The sequence below is a fragment of the Gnatocerus cornutus genome, chromosome 1, assembly GCF_029298725.1.
Source record: "Gnatocerus cornutus isolate USDA-ARS CGAHR chromosome 1, icGnaCorn1.1, whole genome shotgun sequence".
NCBI classification, from domain to species: domain Eukaryota; kingdom Metazoa; phylum Arthropoda; class Insecta; order Coleoptera; family Tenebrionidae; genus Gnatocerus; species Gnatocerus cornutus.
Window position 1 is genome coordinate 15,748,768 of NC_142233.1, and position 17,817 is coordinate 15,766,584.

A 17,817-nucleotide genomic window follows, 5' to 3' on the forward strand; every position below is an offset into this window, starting at 1 on the left:
CTGTCAATAACTAAGTCCAAATTAGTTAGCTGTCAAAATTTGATTGCTGTGGCGTTAAAATTAAAAGAGATACAAATTTTAATGTTTATTTTTTTATTTTTGGCTAATTCTTTTGAATAAAAAATTCCAAAATCGATCTTTTTTTACTTATAATTTTGCAATTTTACACAGTTAATTAGCAAGCCTTAATTATTAACCTCCACAAATTTAGTTGCTGTGGCGTTAAAATTCACAAAATTAGAGCCCTTAACATATTATTTCAGACATTTTATATTCACCCTCAAAATTAAAATTTTCAAAATTTGTATTTTTCGGTCTATAATTTTGCAATTAGGCAGAATTAAGAAGCAAGTCTATATTAGTAAAATCCCCAAATTTACCTGTTGTACTCTTAAAATAACCAGAGATACACCAAAAAAAAATCGTTTCTGGTTCCTCCAAAAAATTAAAATTTCTAAAATCAGTCGCTTCTCCTCTATAATTTTGAAATTTTGCAGTTAGTAATCACGTCTAAATTAGTAAATGTCCAAACTGGATTTCTGTCACGTTAAAACTACCAGAGTTACAGGTTTTAATTTTATTTTTAAAAATTTGTGGTTTATCATCTGAATAAAAAAAAATTATCTTTTTTGAGAACAATTTTGCAATTTGACACATTTAATTAGGAGGTCTAAATTAGTAAACTCCCCAAATTTTATCGCTCAGACGTTTAAATTAACAGTTACAAATTTGAATATTTTTTTTTAAATTTTCGGTTCATTCTAAACAAAAAATTTCAAAATCTATTATTTTCTAACTTCCAATTTTGCAATTTGACACAGTTTAAATTAGTAAACTCCCAAAATTTGGCAGTTGTAGTGTTAAAATTACCATAGTAACACCCTTAATAATATAGTTTTCGCTTTATTCAAAAAAATAAAATTTTCTAAAATTATTTTTTTCGGCTCTATAATTTTGAAATTTGGCACAATTAGTAATCAAGTCCAAATTAGTAAACACTCCAAATACGATCGTTGTGACGTTAAAATTACCAGAGTTACAAGTTTTAATACATTTTTTCGAAAAGTTTCGGTTCATCCGCCAAATAAAAATTCCAAAATCTGACCCCTTCGGCCTATAATTTTGAAATTTGGCATGATCAATAAGCAAGTTCAGATGAGTAATCTCCCCAAATTTGATTGAAAATTGTAGCGTTAAAATTACCAGAGTTACAAACTTTATTTTTTATTTTTGAAAATTGGCTTGTCATCTTCAGAGTAAAATAACTCAAATTTACCTGAATTTTTTACCGTGTAAACTAACATTTAAGTCTCACTAAACCAAATTACTTCCAAAACCTCAAAACAATTGTTTCCAAAACAAGCTCGGGATTTCAGCAACGAGGCGCACCTAAAACCAGTTCTAACACGGTCAAATTAATAAATTATTTGTCGGTATGGCTTTTACTCGGTGGAGGATATAAAACAGGAAAATCCACCAATTACCAATTTCCGTCGAGAGCAATTTCGACAGGGCGAAAACATGAAGAAACATTTCAAAATTGGCACAGAAAAACCAACTTTCAATTTGGTAACCCTGGGAAAAAAACAAGCAAAGATTATGACAGAAAAAAAAGACGATCGACCAGCAAGGAGCCAATGCTCTGATTTACATCTCGTGGGACGAAATTGTGTTAAAAAAGATTGATTTAGTAGGCGTTGTGTTTGTTTACATGTTGGTAACAATGTCGCCGATCGACTTTTGACGTTATGTCAATAATGACATGTTAACCTCAAAGTGTCAAAGAGATGACAAACAGAGCCTACTAAAAAACGCAAGTTTTTGTTCGAACGGCCTGCTCTGATCCCGCGAGATTTAACGCATTGCTAAAACAATTGAATGGACATTTCAACAATAGTTTCGCCACGATTATTTCCGAGAGTGACAGAAAAATGACGTCATGACAGGACCGTCCGAATTAATTCAGTAAAAAACCCACGTGAAATCCTCGTCAAACTGCAGTTTCACGTAGTAAGAAACACGTTTCGTCAAAACAGTAGCTAAATGCCCGCTTACGTGCTCAAAATTAATATGTTTGGTGTAACATAACAAGAAAAAATGGGTCAAAAAAACAAGCCTGACCATTGTTTCTTCTCGTTTCAAGTCGTTTAAATTCATGCGAGGTTACTAAAGGTCATATTTCTTGCGGTAATGGCAATGTGAATGAGTCAGTAGCGTGCAGAAAGTGAAGACACGATTTTTTTCGAGCTTGTAGTAAGCTGCGTTTCGAGGTTGACGACCTTGACGAATTTGGTCAAGTTCCTCGCGCGGAAGTCACAACTTTGCCTCCTTCGTACACAAATAACTACTTAATTTCATTGTTTACGTTTTTTCAAAACTGACAGATTGAGGTTAAACACCAGCTGACATCGTGACGTACCAAATGACAGTACAGCCTCCTAGATCGGATCACACTGTCAATAACAATTGAACGCTTTTATTATCAACGACGGCGATGACTTCCCTTATCAGAGGAGGCGCTGTTGCGCAGGACGGGAATTCAACTGTCACACTAATTTAATAATAATTGTAACAATTATTTGACACAACATTATTCATTTGTTTTTTTCTTCTAGTTTGACAAGGAGTTCATTTGTTTCATTCGTCCAATTAGAACAGGTGCAGTAACCTTAAGATGTTAAAAAAAATGCATGATAAGCATAAACAATTGCAGACTACTTGATTTAGTTAGGAATTATCAGAATCGGTGGTGCTGTGACTCAGGTGCAGCAACCTGAATAATTTAGGTACCCCGCTGAAAACAAGCGAACATCGCCAGCGGTGACTCGACCACCGAAACCAAAAAAATTGTCACTCTTTTGTTTAACTTACCATTACACGAACGCCGACAATTCCCAAGCAACATGATAAAACCGTCGAAAGGCAATAAAACAAGTAAAACTACACAACGTCAACGTTTTTGCACATTCCGTCCAGCGGTCACTCGATCCACTCGAACTCCACGCACTCTGTGTAAATTTTAATTCTAAGGGTGAATCACAAATAAGAGGTTAGGAATAAAAATCAATACTGTTACAAACACGTTACAGCTCTGGAGAGGCACGTGCACGCGCGGTTTGTCCAATCAAGGTGGCAGATATGTCATGTTGTCTTTTGTTTTTTTTTCGCGTTTTTTGACAGCGTGGGCAAATGTCAATGTTTCTGGACCGCGTTGAGGAAGCACATTTGCTCACGATGCCGCAAATACTGTTGGGGAATTGCAACGTTGCTGGTGGCAGTGGTGGCTGCATTCGACAACATAGCTCTACCGGGTTGATCAATACGTGCGGGCGCGATAAGGTTTAAAGCCAGGCGGCGGTGACAAACAAAAGAAGATCGTTTCTTTTACGTTCGTCTAATTTGACAGTTTTTATTTACTTAAGATTGAGAATATTGCTATTTTGAACTACCAATAGGACGCCATACTAACTACTAACAGCAATTAAATTGAACTACACCGGACCGGATAATCCAAACAGGTACACTAAAATGTCAAAAAGCAGTTCTGCCAACACGTGAAAAATATAGACTGACTAAAAGAAAAATTCTCTTCTAAGTTGTTTAACAAAGCGTACGGCCACTACCAACCCTAAAAATAGAAAAGTGAATCATAAATAGCCAATATCACACACGAGCATAAACAATGCCAGATAATCCCAGGGGCACATTCCAATCACCCCGTGCCGTTGGAGACAACGAACACTCCTAGAATAACCAGAAATTGCTGGTTTGACGCATCCTCGTTAAGAAAATTATCCACTTGCGTCAATAAATAAATTAAGCAGGACATGACTTTGGGTGTTAATTTGGTACCACTGAAAAAAAAATTGAAAAATGACAGATAGTGTACTTGATTGACATTTCTTTTTTTTGTGCTCACTAGATACCGACGAAACTCGAATTACACGCTACGTGTGGCAACACTGCTCGATTTGGTTGTGTGTCATAAAATTTTATGGCAAAATTATGAGGGAATGAAATCACACCCCCGGAGTTGTCAGAGATAAGAAGGACAATGGCAAAAAGTTCACGCAAAGTGGAAAGGTGTGAGCCATTAAGTTTCCAATCGAGACAGGCCGTGTGTCGGTTTCTTACTCGAAAACTGTCAAAATTTTCAAATTTTTAGCTTTGATACGTCGAAACTGCTGCGTTGGTGTTAGCTAGGACGTGACTTTTGCTCAAAGCCTACTGCGAAGTGAAGTTTGATGAATCACACGGATTTAAATTGAGTGCTGGTTGACTTGGGATCTATGGTAGGCAACCCAACATACATTTAAAACTTTATTATCGTTAATCCAATCAAACAAATACTAATACGAATACTATGCGACTAATTGATTATTTATTTAGTTGGCTGTGCCTCTACAACGTATGTATGATATCGTATGTATGATATCTGTCACTCGCCAACAGCTGTCAATATCAAGTTCAGACAGACGTTCGTAAGGTGCCAGCCGACTAGATTAATATTTAGTTGATCCCACTGTAGAAAAGGGGGTTTTAAGACGTAGGCAACCAGAAATACGCATGTATATGAACGAGTTTCCTAAATTAGAAGTTATGTTTTTATTATAAATTCAATAGATTCGTATTTAGGGAAAACTAGGGATATCCAGGAGTACCAACCCATTTTTTCATAACGAAGCCGTCCATTACAAATTCGAGGATAACTATATTTCTCACTAAAAAGAAAACTTAAACACGTTTAATAAATACAATAACTTTAAAAATCATTTATGTTTCTCCCTAAAAAGCGAATATTGCGAAACTGGAAGCATCGATTCCTCCTTAAGTAACATATTACTCTCCTGCTCCTTAATAATCTTCTGCAACTTCTCGATTTCTTCACAATGCTCCTGCTTCATGGTCTCCATGGTGTAGTGCTGATCATGTATCCTCTTCTCCACAGAACTCAGTTCTTCCCATGCACCTCTTTGCACATCCTGCAACCAACCATACATTAACGGACCTCATTACTCAACGATTACACCTTCAACTGGTTCCTCAAACTATCCATCCTTGAGGCGATATCGCACCCCATTTTCTTCACCGCTTTGTTTTCTAGTTGCCTCTGATTCAACGCCTTAAGAAGCGTTTCCTGTTCCGCAACGAGATCCTTGGCAAAATTCATCGCTTTATTCAACTGTTTCCGGCACGCGCTCTTCGCGAACTGCACCTCGCTGAGCGTGTGTTCCAATTCGAGGTATCTTGATTCGTTTTTTCTGGAAATCAGACCAAGTAAAAACTGAGTGGGGCAGCGAGGCAGTTGCCTCGGGTGGTATTTCTAAAAGTGCTACTTGTGCCTCGGCAGCTGCCTCAGGCTACGTTTTTATCAAATTAAGGTAACATTCGTACTTTATCTGCTTCTCCAAGGTTTTGATCGTATTTTCGTTCTCTTGTTTCTCTTTGGTCAGTTGTGCAATCTGCTTCTCCATGTCCTCAATGGTCGCCTTCAGTTTTCGTTTTTCTTGCTCGAACTGCTGCTTGAACTCCTCGTACCACCTAAAATCCCCAATTTTAGACAGAAAAGAGTGAAATTAGCGTCGGACTTCTTGCACTCGTTGACACTAGATGTGTGGACGGACAATGGAATGTAGCTCTGGCGCTCGTTCTTGAACTCATCCTGGAAGTCGATCAACGCCTTGTTCTTCTCTTTGAGCGCCGCAACCTCAGTCCGACTCTTACAGTACTCGTCGTGGACTACAGAGTACTCCCTCTTCATCTGCTCCACTGGAAACCAAACAGTCAAACTGAAGCCCCAACAAGGCAATCATACATTTGATTTCGTAACACTTCAAGACCTCCTCCAGCTTGTCCTGTTTGATTGCACACTTCTTTATCAAAACGTCGTTCTGCTCCTTCAGCTGCTTCAACTCCTTCTTCAAACTAGTAAGTTCTTCTTTTAATTTCACGCTGGAATCGGCATCCTCAGTGAGACTCCGATGCAAAACCTCGTTCTCCTTGAGGATGCTCTTCAGTTTCCCGGTGAAATCGGAGATCTCCCGTTCGTATGTTTCTATGATCTCGTCTTTTTCGTAGATGGTGTCTTGGTAAGCATCCAGAAGCGGTCCTAAGGTGTGACTGTTCACCCTCCCCCAGGAAATGGGAGTATGGGAGTGATCCTGGTGGAGCTTCAGCACCGCGGGTTCGTTCCCTTCCACGTTCTCGAAGCTTTGGTGCTGCGGAGTCAGGTTTTGTGGCGCCGGAACCTCCAACTTCCTCAACTTCTCCTGGTACCGCTCCATCTGCACGTTAAGACGATACACCACCGTTTTGAGCATGTTCACGTCGTCCTCCAGGTCCTTCCGCGCCTTCCCCAGGACGTTGTTTTCGTCGCCCAACTCCTGCACGCGCGCTTTGAGATTGTCGCAGTTTTGGCAGTGTCTACTGATCTCTAATTGCAGTTTCAAGTTCTCTTTGAGGTAGTCGTTCTCTTTCGCGAACTCCTCGTTCTGGTTGTGGAGCCACGACACCTTCTCCTTGAGTTTGAGGATCTTCCGGACGCTCAACTCCTCCAGCTCGTTGAACTTCACGATGACCTCTTCGTTCTCTTTCAACAGACGCGCATTTTCCTTGCTCAGGTACTTCCGGCTGACCTTCTGCGCATCCTCGTCGCGTGGCTTCTCTTTTTGTTTGTATCGTTTCGAGTGAAAGTTGGCACTGTAGGTCTTTTTCGCCTCATCTCCGGATCTGTGAATTGGAACTTCGAGTTTTTGGCGACGGGGCTTGGAAGGGGTCTCCAGCGACATCCTAAGACAGTTAAAGGGGGGCCCGGGGCGAAGACAAACTGATTTTTTTATCCGACATCTAAAATTTATTAATCTAAAATTGAGAAAATAAGTGGTGAAAACTTACCGTGGACTCCACAAGACGTGAAATTAGTGAAATGAGCGACGCGTTCGAAAGCGACAATTTAGCGACATTTGTAAACAAACTGTTGACATGCGATTCGTTGGGATGGTTGCCATGGTTACGTGGGTCACAACACGTTAAGAACGACATAGAGGGAGCACTCACACAAAAAGCAGAGATGTTAAAAATTACTAGAGGAAGCACCAGAGTGTTGACGAGGCACGTTTCTATTGGTGGATCCTTAATATTAAAAAAATATGCACCAAAAGTCATAAATATGACCCTCAAAACTATAAATAACTATTTTTATTAAACAATAATATTTTATGTTTAAATAAATTGGCAAAAATAATTACTCCGGACATAAAAGCAGCAATGAACAAAAGTTATAGTTTTACTTTTAACAGTTATCACGAACGCATTACTAGTAATGACATTAGTGGCGGCAAAATGTGTAAATAAAGTGTGAGTAGAAGCATTAAAATTTTGTTTTTAGTTCGTTCTAGATATCCAAATGGCCATCCTCAATTTCTTCAATTTTTTGATGCCCATGTCAGCCGCGATAAACCCACATTGCGACTTCTCCCAAGACCTGGAGATGGGCAAAGAGTACTACATCTACAACCCGGAATATCCCAGTTATTACAAGGCGTCGACTTCCTGTCGGTGGGCTGCGACCAGTCCTGTTGGAACTCTGATTGTTATTACTTGTGACGACATCGAAATACCGCCCGTACGCATTTTAATTTGACTCTACTGAGTGTTTAAAAAAAAAAAATTTTAGAGTAAGGACTGTCAAGCTGATCGTCTCTCCATCTCGTTGACAGGGGATGAAAATTTAAAAGATGGCTCTAATTATTGTGGGAGAACTGGAAAGACTTTGATTTCTACAAAAAATGCGTTGACAGTTGGTAATTTGAGATGTAAAAGTTTTGTTTATTTTGTAATGTTTTGTTGGTAGGACTGTTTTCTAGTTCGAAGAGTTCAGGAGGGAGGTTTTTGTGTTCTTTGACGGCTATGCAAAGTGGTTTAGTTCCTACGACCACCGCTAGGCCTTCTACTTGTAACTGCGGATGGAGGCATGAGGTAAAAATCAAAAATAGCAATTTTCAAAGTTTTATTTGAATTTATTTGTTTTTTTTTTGGTTGGATAAGAACAATTCCAAAAAAATTAAATCCTTTAGTTAAAAATTAGAAAATATTAATTAAATGAAACAGATTTTAGAAGTTTATTTTTGAAGCAAACCGAAAATTTCAAAAATTTTTAGTCAAAAGCGATAATTTTGACGTTAAGAAAATGAAATTTGGTGAGAATACTACAAATTAGTGGTTAATCAACTGTGCCACAATTCAAAACTATTGTGCAAAAAATACAGATTATAAAAAAATATTTGAAGAAATAACAAAAATTTCGAAAAAATTAGGACAAAAGCTGTAATTTTGCAAATTTTGACACTATCAACGTGAAATTGGGCGAAGATACTACGCATTGGTTGTTTATCTAATGTGCCAAAATTTAAATATATTGTGAAGACAAAAAATAAATTCCAGAAAAATTTTATTTTTAGAAATTCCAGAAAAATTTTGAAAACATTTTGTCAAAAACTGTCATTTTTGGTAATTCTGACTTTATAAACATGAAATTTGGTAAAAATACTACTATTGGTTGTTTATCAAGTGTTCCAAAATTCAAATATATTGTGCAAAAAAGACAAATTCTAGGAAATTTTATTTTTTGGGCGAACTAAAAATTTCAGAAAAATTATGTCAAAAGCTGTAATTTTGGTAATTTTGACGCTATTAACATGAAATTTTGTGAAAATACTATCTATTGGTTGTTCATCAAGTGTGCTAAAATTCAAAATTATTGTGCAAAAATGACAGATTCAAGAAATTTTTATTTTCAAAACGAACTAAAAATTATGAAAAAAATTTAACAAAAACTGTAATTTTGATAATTTTGACTCTATAAACATGAAATTTGGTGAAGATACTACTCATTGATTGTTTATCAACTGTGCTAAAATTCAAAATTATTGAGATAAAAAACAGATTTTAGAAATTTTTATTTTCAGGAAAAAACAAAAATTTGGGAAAAACTTTGGTCAACAATTGTAATTTTGGTAATTTGGACGCTATAAACGTAAAATTTGGTAAAGATTCTACTCTTTGGTTTTTTATCAACTATACAAAAATTCAAAATTATTGTGTGAAAAAGACAGATTCTAGAAATTTATATTTTCAGAGCGAACAAAAAATTAAAAAAAAAATTGTCAAAACCTGAAATTTTTGTAATTTTGAAGCCATAAACATTAAATTTGATGAGGATCCTTCTAGAGGTTAATCAACTGTCCCAAAATTCAAAATTTTTATGCGAAAAAGAAAGATTCTAGAAATTTATATTATCAGGAACGATCTAAAAAATCTATCAATGGTGCCAAAATTCAAAATTATTGTAGGAAAAATAAACAAACTAAAAATTTTATTCAGGATGTGTAATTTTGGTAATTTTGACGTCATAAACATAAAATTTGGCGAAGATGTTGACATCAGTTGCTAATCAACTGTGCTAAAATTCAATACCATTGTGCAAAAAACAGATTTTAGAAATTTTTGTTTTCAGCATAAACCAAAAATTTCGAAAAAAATTTAGTCAAATGGTGCAATTTTGGTAAATTTAGCGCTATAAACATGTAATTTAGAGAGTATTCTTCAAATAGTTGATAAATTCAAAATTATAGTGCCAAAAAACCAACCAAATACTCCTATCTTTTTGAAAGTTTCATTTTTTGTTTCTATAACATTTTAAATTCCAGTCTAGAATAGTAGGCGGCCACGACACCGGCGTAAACGAATTTCCATCAATGGCCGCCATAATAGACACGCAGACCTTCGACGCCTTCTGCGGAGCCTCCATCATCTCTGAAAGGTATTCTCTAACGGCCGCCCATTGTCTTATCAACAGAGCAGCCCCAGACTTGGGACTTTTAGTGGGAGACCACAACTTATCCACTGGTACCAACTGTCTTAATTTTTTTCCAAACTTTACAGTCAAAATTTTAGGTGACGACACCGACGCCGCCGCTTTATACAAAGTTTCAAAGTTGGTACTCCATTCCCAGTACGACCAGGCCACCCAACATAACGACATTGGGATCGTCAAAACTGCAAAGCCGATCGTTTTTAGTCTCTTGGTGGGGCCAATTTGCTTGCCCTTTAAGTACACTTGGTCTAATTTCAACGCCCAGACCGTCACAGCTTTAGGTACTTTTTGAACTACTGACCAAAACAAATGGAGCTGTGTAACTCGGACTTTGGAACAGACAGTTGATACTATTTTTGACTAAAACTGTCAGATGTCAATTTTGACATTAAATTTGCTGTGTACCAACATGTCGTGGCATTGATCGTTTTAGAAACCCCCAAAAGCCCGATTTACGCAGCGATAGGTACAAATTACACGATAAAAACCCGTAATTTAGGCTGGGGCTTCACGGACTTCTCTGGAAGCAAATCCGACGTCCTCCAAGGAGTGGATCTCTCTGTTGTTTCCAACAGTTTCTGCAGCTCGGCGATTCCCGATCCAATCACAGAGCAACAAATTTGCACCTACGCCACAGGCAAAGACAGTTGTTTGAGCGACTCCGGAGGACCTCTTCTTTGGCAGGATGCGAAGACGAGGAAATTGCAGTTAGTTGGAGTCATTTCTTATGGAGTTGGTTGCGCTACGACGAAGCCGGCGGTCAATACAAGAGTGACTTCTTATTTGACGTGGATTGTTTCAGAGACAAGAGATGCTGTTTATTGTATTAAATAAAAAGAGATTTTGTGTTGAAAATAAATTAATTAAGTGGTTAGATGTTCTTTTATCCAAAATGCACGAATAAAGTACTCTTTATTCACTTATTTAAGACAGATAAAGTACTCTATTATTCTCTAGAAGTCATAAGGAAAATTATGCTACATTTTCATGACTTTCTAAATACTAAAATTTGTCATTGCTGTCACTTCTGTCAATTCTTTTAATGCCTTAAGTGCAACCAACAGAGGTTTTGCATAAAATCTAGTATTACATTCGAGTGTAAGGGCAAATTATTCGCTCCAAAAATCTTATTATTATATATAATAACTGGTTTTTTGTCGTGAATAACTTGCTTCCTTACACTCTTATATAGAATAAATATCTATTATTTTCTGATCGCAGAAACTAGACCACATTCGCTACTTATGTACAAGGTGTTTATAAATGTTTCTAGCATCAAGCGCGGCTTTGGAATTCCTGTCGTACACTATTTTGCCGCTTTGTTTTCATAGTGAATATAACTATCTTAAAAATTATTTATAATGTTACTTACTTCAATGTCGTTTTAGCTACAGTTTTCTGTCCAAGTTTTCGATTTTCAGGTTTTAAACCACAACTGGAACAGTTTATTTCTCAAAATTTACTTTGCTTCATGTTTGAGGTTAACTGCAAATTTCAGTTGACAAATCGAAACCCATATTTGTAATAAGCGGCAAATTTCTTTGACATTTCATAGCCACCCTTGATGCTCGAAACATTTATACACACTTGTATAAAAATGTTGGGTTTGAAGTTGTCGCTTTTGTTATTATTACAGTCGCGGTCAAAATATTTTGAACAAACTTTATTGACATTTTGAGTGTAGTCTGCGCTTCGCTATCAATTTGATGTGCAAATTTCAATCAATTTTGCCAAAGTGACAGTTATTTACATACAAGAGGTGTTTCAAAATGATTTTCATTTCGGTGTAACTTATTTTGTGCCGCTCGCACTGTACTGCGATTGAACTATTTCTATCATTTTAGATTTTTGCCATCAGTGTCACTTGTCAAACGTCAAAATCGTAGTAGTAGTGCAAAAAACTCAAATTTTAAATGTTTATTTTAAAGTCCAAACAAAAATTTTCGACATCCTCCTGTAAAATTTCTAAATTTGGTAATTTTAGAGCTACAGCTACGAAATTTGGGAAAGTTACTGTTTTTTAACTCTACCAAATTGCAAAATCACAAGGCGAAAGACTAAACTTTTAGAAATTTTTATTGAATGACACTTGATTTATGATTTAATTAGCTAAGAAATCGATCCAATCAACAACAGTTTTGGACATCCAGCCAATGAATGATAAGTTACGTTCGAATTGGTTGCTAGGGTGCGTTTTTTGTTATAAAAACGTCTTTGATAAAAAGAATGCCAGCCAATCGCACGAATTTTTTTTTTGGTTTTAATCTGATTCAATCACATTCTTCATTTTGTTATGAGGAAAAGGTGGAGCTTTAAACATAAATTTTTAAAATGTGTCTCTTTCGCTCTAGAAGTTTGTAATTCGGCACAATTAATAAGCATTTTAAAAGTAGTAATCATGACAAATTTCGTTACTATGGCTTTAAAAGTAACAGAATTTACAATTTTTTTAGATTTCTAAAATTTACAATAATAAAAGCAAAGTATTCAAAAGTCACAAACAAAAAACATTTAATGTATATTGAATCTAAGCACCATTAATGAATACAAAAATAAGAAAGAATCCCAACATCAGATAATAATAGATCGCAAAAAAACGATAAAAATAAATTTTTATTTTCAGGATGAGCCAAAAATTTCGAAAAAATATTATTAAAAGTTGAAATTTTTGTAATTTTGATGCTATAAACATAAAATTTGATAAGAATATTATCCATTGGTGATTTATCAAGTGTGCCGAAATTCAAAATTATTGTGCGAAAAAAAGCAGATTCTGGAAATTTGTATTTTCAGGACGAACTAAAAATTTCGGAAAAATTGTGTGAAAAGCTGTAATTTTAGTATTTTTAACGCATTAAACGTTAAATGTGGTGAGAATACTACCGATTGATGGTTAATCAACTTCACGAAAATTCAAAATTATTCTGCAAAAAAAACTGATTCTAGAAATTTTTATTTTCAGGATAAACTAAAAATTTTGAAAAAAATTTGTCAGAAACAGTAATTTTAGTCATTTTGACGCTATTAACGTGAAATTTGGTGAAAATATTACCTATTGGTAGTTAATTAACAGTGCTAAAATTCAAATATATTGTGGAAAAAAGACAGATTCATGAAATTTTTATTTTCAGGACGAACTAAAAATTTCAAAAAAATTGTGTTAAAAGCTGTAATTTTGGTAATTTTGATAATATGAACGTGAAATTCGGTGAGAATACTATCCATTGATGGTTTATCAACTGTGCCAAAATTCAAATATATTATGCAAAAAAGACATATTCATACAATTTTTATTTTCAAGACGCACTAAAAATTTTGAACAAAAACTGCAATTTTGACTCTATAAACACCAAATTCGGTAAAAATACTACCCATTGGTTGTTTGTCAAGCATGCCAAAATTCAAAATTATAGTGCGAAAAAAAAACAAATTCTAGAAATTTGAATTTTCAGGACAAACTAAAAATTTGGCACAAATTGTATCAAATATAATTTAATTTTGTAATTATAGTAATTTTGATGCTACAAATACGAAATTTTTAAAAAATACTACCCACTGATTGTTTATCAACTGTGCCAAAATTCAAAATTATTGAGCAAAAAAAACAAATTCTAGAAACTTTTATTTTCAGAACGAACTAAAAATTGCACCAATCGCCGAATTCATTTTTTGGTTTTAATCCAATTTCAATCACATTTTTCATTTTGTTATGAGGAAAGAGTGGAGTTTTAAATTTTAAAAAAACGATCAAAATCAATTTTTATTTTCAGGAAGAACCAAAAATTTTGAAAAAATATTGTTAACAGTTGTAATTTTTGTAATTTTGATGCTATAAACATAAAATTTGGTAAGAATATTATCCATTGGCGATTTATCAAGTGTGCCACAATTCAAAATTATTGTGCAAAAAAAGCAGATCCTGCAAATTTGTATTTTCAGGACGAACTAAACATTTTGGAAAAATTGTGACAAAAGCTGTAATTTTGGTATTTTTAACGCTATAAACGTGAAATTCGATGAAAACACAACCGATTGATGGTTACTCAACTTCACTAAAATTTAAATTTGTTCTGCAAAAAAAAAACACATTCTAGAAATTTTTATTTTCGAACTAAAAATTTTTAAAAAAAATTGTCAAAAACTGTAATTTTTGTAATTTTGACGCTATTAACGTGAAATTTGGTGAGGATATTACCTATTGGTAGTTAAGTAACTGTGCTAAAATGCAAATTTATTGTGCAAAAGACACATTCTAAAAAATTTTATTTTCAGGACGAACCAAAAATTTCGAAAAAATTGTGTCAAAAGTTGCAATTTTGGTAATTTTGATGCTATAAACGTAAAATTTGGTAAGAATACTATCCATTGATGGTTAATCAACTGTGCCAAAATTCAAATATATTGTGCAAAAAAAATTTCAATCACATTCTTTATTTTGTTATAAGTAAAGGGTAAAGCTTTAAATAAAAATTTCTAAAAAGAGTCTCTTTCGCTCTAGAAGTTTGTAAATCGGCACGATTATTGAGCATGTTACATGTAGTAATCATGTCAAATTTCGTTACTGTAGCTTAGAAAGTAACAAGAGTTTACAATTTTTTTAGATTTCTAAAATTTACAATAATAAAAGCAAAGCATTCAAATTAAAATAATAAAATAATAAAAATAATAATTAATAAAATATTGAATCTAAGCACCATTAATATATAAAAAAAAAGAAAGACTTCACAGCATCAAATAATTCAATAGAACACCCAATAAAAATCAAATGAAAAAAAAGTGTCGAAATGAGTCTATAAAGCACCAAAATAGAAAAGCTTCAGCTTCAGTTTCAGAAGCTTGGCCTGCGGCTAACCTTGCTTTTAATTAATCAGACTAAATAAATCTACTATAACGACAAAAGCACAGTCTTCGGCAGAATCACAGAATAATTACATCTAGCAAAACAAAAAAGTTAGTTTTTAAAAAAATTGGTGTAGTTTATGCATTACTGTCAATTTGACGAGCAAATTTCAATAAATTTTGGCAAAAGTGACAGTTATACAGGGTGATTTTTTTTAAAACGGCAGGCGTTGTAGAATTTTTATTTCTGAACCGATTTCAAAAATTTAAAAAACAAATTAAATGGTTTTTAATTTACTATAAACTGGTGATTTTAAAATTTTTCTAAATGTCTTAGTATCTTTAAGGCGATACTCAACTTTCTTATTTTAAATTGACACCCATATTTTTTTTTTCATAATTTAGAAGATATTAATTTTCTTGATTCAGAAATGTGTAATATGTTCTACTTTTACAAAAAATATTTAAAAAAAAAATCAAAAATGAAAAAATTTAGGCAATGAAAGTTAATAAAATCTAGGTGCATGGTGTCAATTGTGCAATGAAAAAAACGGGATGGCGTTTCGACAGTATTTTAATTAAATTCGGTAGTTGTTTTTTCTGATTTGTAATTATTATTGTCTTTTGTTATTAATAATTTAAAAAAAAAATGCCGATCCTTTCTGTTATTTGCTGCTTTTTGACATTACAATAACGGCATTCTTTTATTTGACACCATGCAATAGATTTTATTAACTTTTATTGCTTATTTTTTTTCAATTTTGTTAATTTTTTTAAAAATATTTTTGGTAGAAGTAGAACATATTGCACATTTCTGAATCAAGAAAATTAATATCTTCCAAATTATGAAAAAAAAAAATGGGTTCCAATTTAAAATAAGAAAGTTGAGTATCGACCAAAAGATACTAAGAGATTTAGAAAATTTTTAAAATCATCAGTTTATAGTAAATTATAAACCATTTAATTTGCTTTTTAAATTTTTGAAATCGGTTCATAAATAAAAATTCTACAACGCCTGCCGTTTTAAAAAAATCACCCTGTATTAAAATTCATAAAGAGTGCTTTATGCCTCTGAAGTCCAAAAGAATTTGACCATGAGTGTAAAAAGTGACTGTAAACAAAAGATAAGTATATTACTGCACTTTTGATAGCAATAATAATAGTAATACGTTGCAATTTTTCTTTTATTGTAAAGAGCGTTTGTGGTCGACAAAATGTGTAGGTAAAGTTAGAGCTTTGTAGGTAGAGTTAGTTTTATTTTTTGTTCTCTTCAGATCTCCAAATAGCCATCATCAGCATCTTCACCTTCCAAATATCTTTTTCACTAACGATAAATCCAAATTGCAGTTTTTTCCAAGAACTGGAGATTGGTGAAGTGTACTACATTTACAACGCGGAATATCCCAAAAATTATCAAAAATCGACTTCTTGCCTGTGGGTTATGACCAGTCCCGTTGGATCTGATATTCTCCTGACTTGTGGTGACATAGATATACCATTCGTACGTGTTTTAACTTGATTACAGCGGATTATACAGTTGAGGTCTAATTATTTTTAACATCGAAGCCATAAGACTGTTAAAAAGTATAGAGTACTCTTTACAAGTATAGTGACTTTTGACAAATTTGATAGGCTACACTAAACGTTCAAAATAATAAGGCCGCGACTGTAGGTTCATACCCCAAATTTTAGAGCAAAGACTGTCAAGATGATCACCTCTCCGTTTCGTTGACCGGTGAGAAAAACTTAAAAGATGGTCTAAATTATTGTGGCCGAAGTAAAAAGAGATTCGTTTCCAAAAAAAACGCTTTGGCAGTTGGTAAATTGTTGAGATAGAAGTTAAATGATTTGCAACGTTTTGCTTGAAGGCTTATTTTCCAGTTCCAAGACTTCAGGAGGACGAATTTTGTGTACTTTGACAACTGTGATAGCTTCCAGTTGCGACTGTGGATGGAGACACCAAGTAAAAATATCAATTTTAAAGTTATGATATGTTATTGTTTTTAATTCTAGTCAAGAATAGTTGGCGGCCACGAAACCGGTGTAAACGAGTTTCCAGCAATGGCAGCCATAGTAGACCGGCAGAGATCTGATACCTTTTGCGGAGCCTCCATCATATCAGAAAGGTATTCGCTAACAGCCGCTCATTGTCTTATTAATAGAGCAGCCTCAGACTTGGGACTTTTAGTCGGAGAGCATGACATATCCACCGGTACCAACTGACTTTAATTTTTTCCAAACTTTACAGTCAAATTTTAGGTAAGGACACGAACGCCACCGCTTTATACAAAGTTTCAAAGTTGGTACTCCATTCCCAGTACGATCATGCCAACCAAGAAAACGACATTGGAATTGTCAAAACGGCCAATCCGATAGTTTTCAGCCTGTTGGTGGGGCCAATTTGCTTGCCTTTTAAGTACAATTCGTCTAATTTCAACGCCCAAACTGTCACAGCTTTAGGTACTTTTTGAACTACTGGTTAAGACAAATGGTGCTAGGTAAATCAGACTTTGGAGTACTGTTGATACTTTTTTGAATTAGTTGTCAATTTTGACATTAAATTCGCTGTGTGTAAACATGTCATACCGCCGATCGTCTTTCGTACCCCAAAAGTCAGGTTTACCCAGTAACAGGTACAAACTACACGATGAAAATCACTGATTTAGGCTGGGGCTTGACGGAGTTCTCCGGACACAAAGCCTACCGCCTCCAAGCAGTGGATCTTCCCGTTGTTTCCAACAGTTTCTGCGACTCGGAGATTCCTAATTCAATCACAAACCAACAAATTTGCACCTACGCTACAGGCAAAGACAGTTGTTCGGAAGACGCTGGAGGACCTCTTCTTTGGCAGGATGCGAAGACGAAGAAATTGCAGTTGGTTGGAGTCATTTCTTATGGAGTTGGTTGCGCTACGACGAAGCCGGGGGTCAATATAAGAGTGACTTCTTATTTGACGTGGATTGTTTCAGAGACTAGAGATGCTGTTTATTGTATTAAATAAAAAGAGATTTTGTGTTGAAAATAAAGTAATTAAGTGGTTAAATGTTCTTTTATCCAAAATGCACGAATAAAGTAGTCTTTATTCACTTATTTAAGACAGATAA

At 34.5% G+C, this 17,817-nt stretch overlaps 3 protein-coding genes and 1 long non-coding RNA gene across 4 annotated transcripts in view; 2 read left to right on the forward strand and 2 right to left on the reverse strand.

Moving 5' to 3' along the window:
* The window catches only part of LOC148180495 (uncharacterized), a 40,903-nt gene extending 37,939 nt beyond the window's left edge, over nucleotides 1-2,964 (reverse strand). The window contains exon 1 of the long non-coding RNA XR_015771714.1: nucleotides 2,872-2,964. This is a non-coding gene — a long non-coding RNA (uncharacterized LOC148180495). The remainder of the gene's footprint in view (nucleotides 1-2,871) is intronic.
* Nucleotides 2,965-4,580: 1,616 nt separating this feature from the next.
* On the reverse strand, nucleotides 4,581-6,987 carry Cep89 (Centrosomal protein 89kDa). The gene is made up of 6 exons (XM_088038829.1): nucleotides 6,895-6,987; nucleotides 5,816-6,846; nucleotides 5,589-5,769; nucleotides 5,395-5,541; nucleotides 5,030-5,261; nucleotides 4,581-4,982 (listed from the first exon to the last, which is right to left on the reverse strand). Exons 2-6 carry the CDS (start codon nucleotides 6,786-6,788, stop codon nucleotides 4,770-4,772), a joined length of 1,746 nt encoding a protein of 581 aa, XP_087894955.1. The 5' UTR covers nucleotides 6,789-6,846; nucleotides 6,895-6,987; the 3' UTR covers nucleotides 4,581-4,769.
* Nucleotides 6,988-7,410: 423 nt separating this feature from the next.
* On the forward strand, nucleotides 7,411-10,708 carry LOC148180497 (venom serine protease 34-like). The gene is made up of 6 exons (XM_088043446.1): nucleotides 7,411-7,624; nucleotides 7,676-7,802; nucleotides 7,853-7,977; nucleotides 9,708-9,906; nucleotides 9,955-10,155; nucleotides 10,374-10,708. The coding sequence occupies exons 1-6, from the start codon at nucleotides 7,436-7,438 to the stop codon at nucleotides 10,706-10,708; spliced, it is 1,176 nt and encodes a 391-aa protein (XP_087899572.1). The 5' UTR covers nucleotides 7,411-7,435.
* A 5,160-nt stretch (nucleotides 10,709-15,868) lies between these two features.
* Nucleotides 15,869-17,745, forward strand: LOC148180498 (venom serine protease 34-like). Its single transcript, XM_088045282.1, has 7 exons — nucleotides 15,869-15,931; nucleotides 15,988-16,214; nucleotides 16,406-16,532; nucleotides 16,582-16,676; nucleotides 16,727-16,925; nucleotides 16,973-17,173; nucleotides 17,380-17,745. The coding sequence occupies exons 1-7, from the start codon at nucleotides 15,928-15,930 to the stop codon at nucleotides 17,712-17,714; spliced, it is 1,188 nt and encodes a 395-aa protein (XP_087901408.1). The 5' UTR covers nucleotides 15,869-15,927; the 3' UTR covers nucleotides 17,715-17,745.
* The last annotated feature ends 72 nt before the right edge of the window (nucleotides 17,746-17,817 follow it).

Excerpts from the sequence above, each read along its gene's own strand:
- Cep89 (XM_088038829.1), bottom strand. The coding sequence starts at position 6,788 with ATGTCGCTGGAGACCCCTTCCAAGCCCCGTCGCCAAAAACTCGAAGTT. Across the intron at positions 5,770-5,815 it reads GAAGTGTTACGAAATCAAAT|TGGAGCAGATGAAGAGGGAG; the intron begins GTATGATTGCCT and ends TTTGGTTTCCAG. Across the intron at positions 5,262-5,394 it reads ACCTTGGAGAAGCAGATAAA|AAAAAACGAATCAAGATACC; the intron begins GTACGAATGTTA and ends TCTGATTTCCAG.
- LOC148180498 (XM_088045282.1), top strand. Across the intron at positions 16,677-16,726 it reads ACTGTGGATGGAGACACCAA|TCAAGAATAGTTGGCGGCCA; the intron begins GTAAAAATATCA and ends TTTTAATTCTAG. Across the intron at positions 17,174-17,379 it reads CCAAACTGTCACAGCTTTAG|GCTGGGGCTTGACGGAGTTC; the intron begins GTACTTTTTGAA and ends TCACTGATTTAG.
- LOC148180497 (XM_088043446.1), top strand. The coding sequence starts at position 7,436 with ATGCCCATGTCAGCCGCGATAAACCCACATTGCGACTTCTCCCAAGAC. Across the intron at positions 7,978-9,707 it reads ACTGCGGATGGAGGCATGAG|TCTAGAATAGTAGGCGGCCA; the intron begins GTAAAAATCAAA and ends TTTAAATTCCAG. Across the intron at positions 10,156-10,373 it reads CCAGACCGTCACAGCTTTAG|GCTGGGGCTTCACGGACTTC; the intron begins GTACTTTTTGAA and ends CCCGTAATTTAG.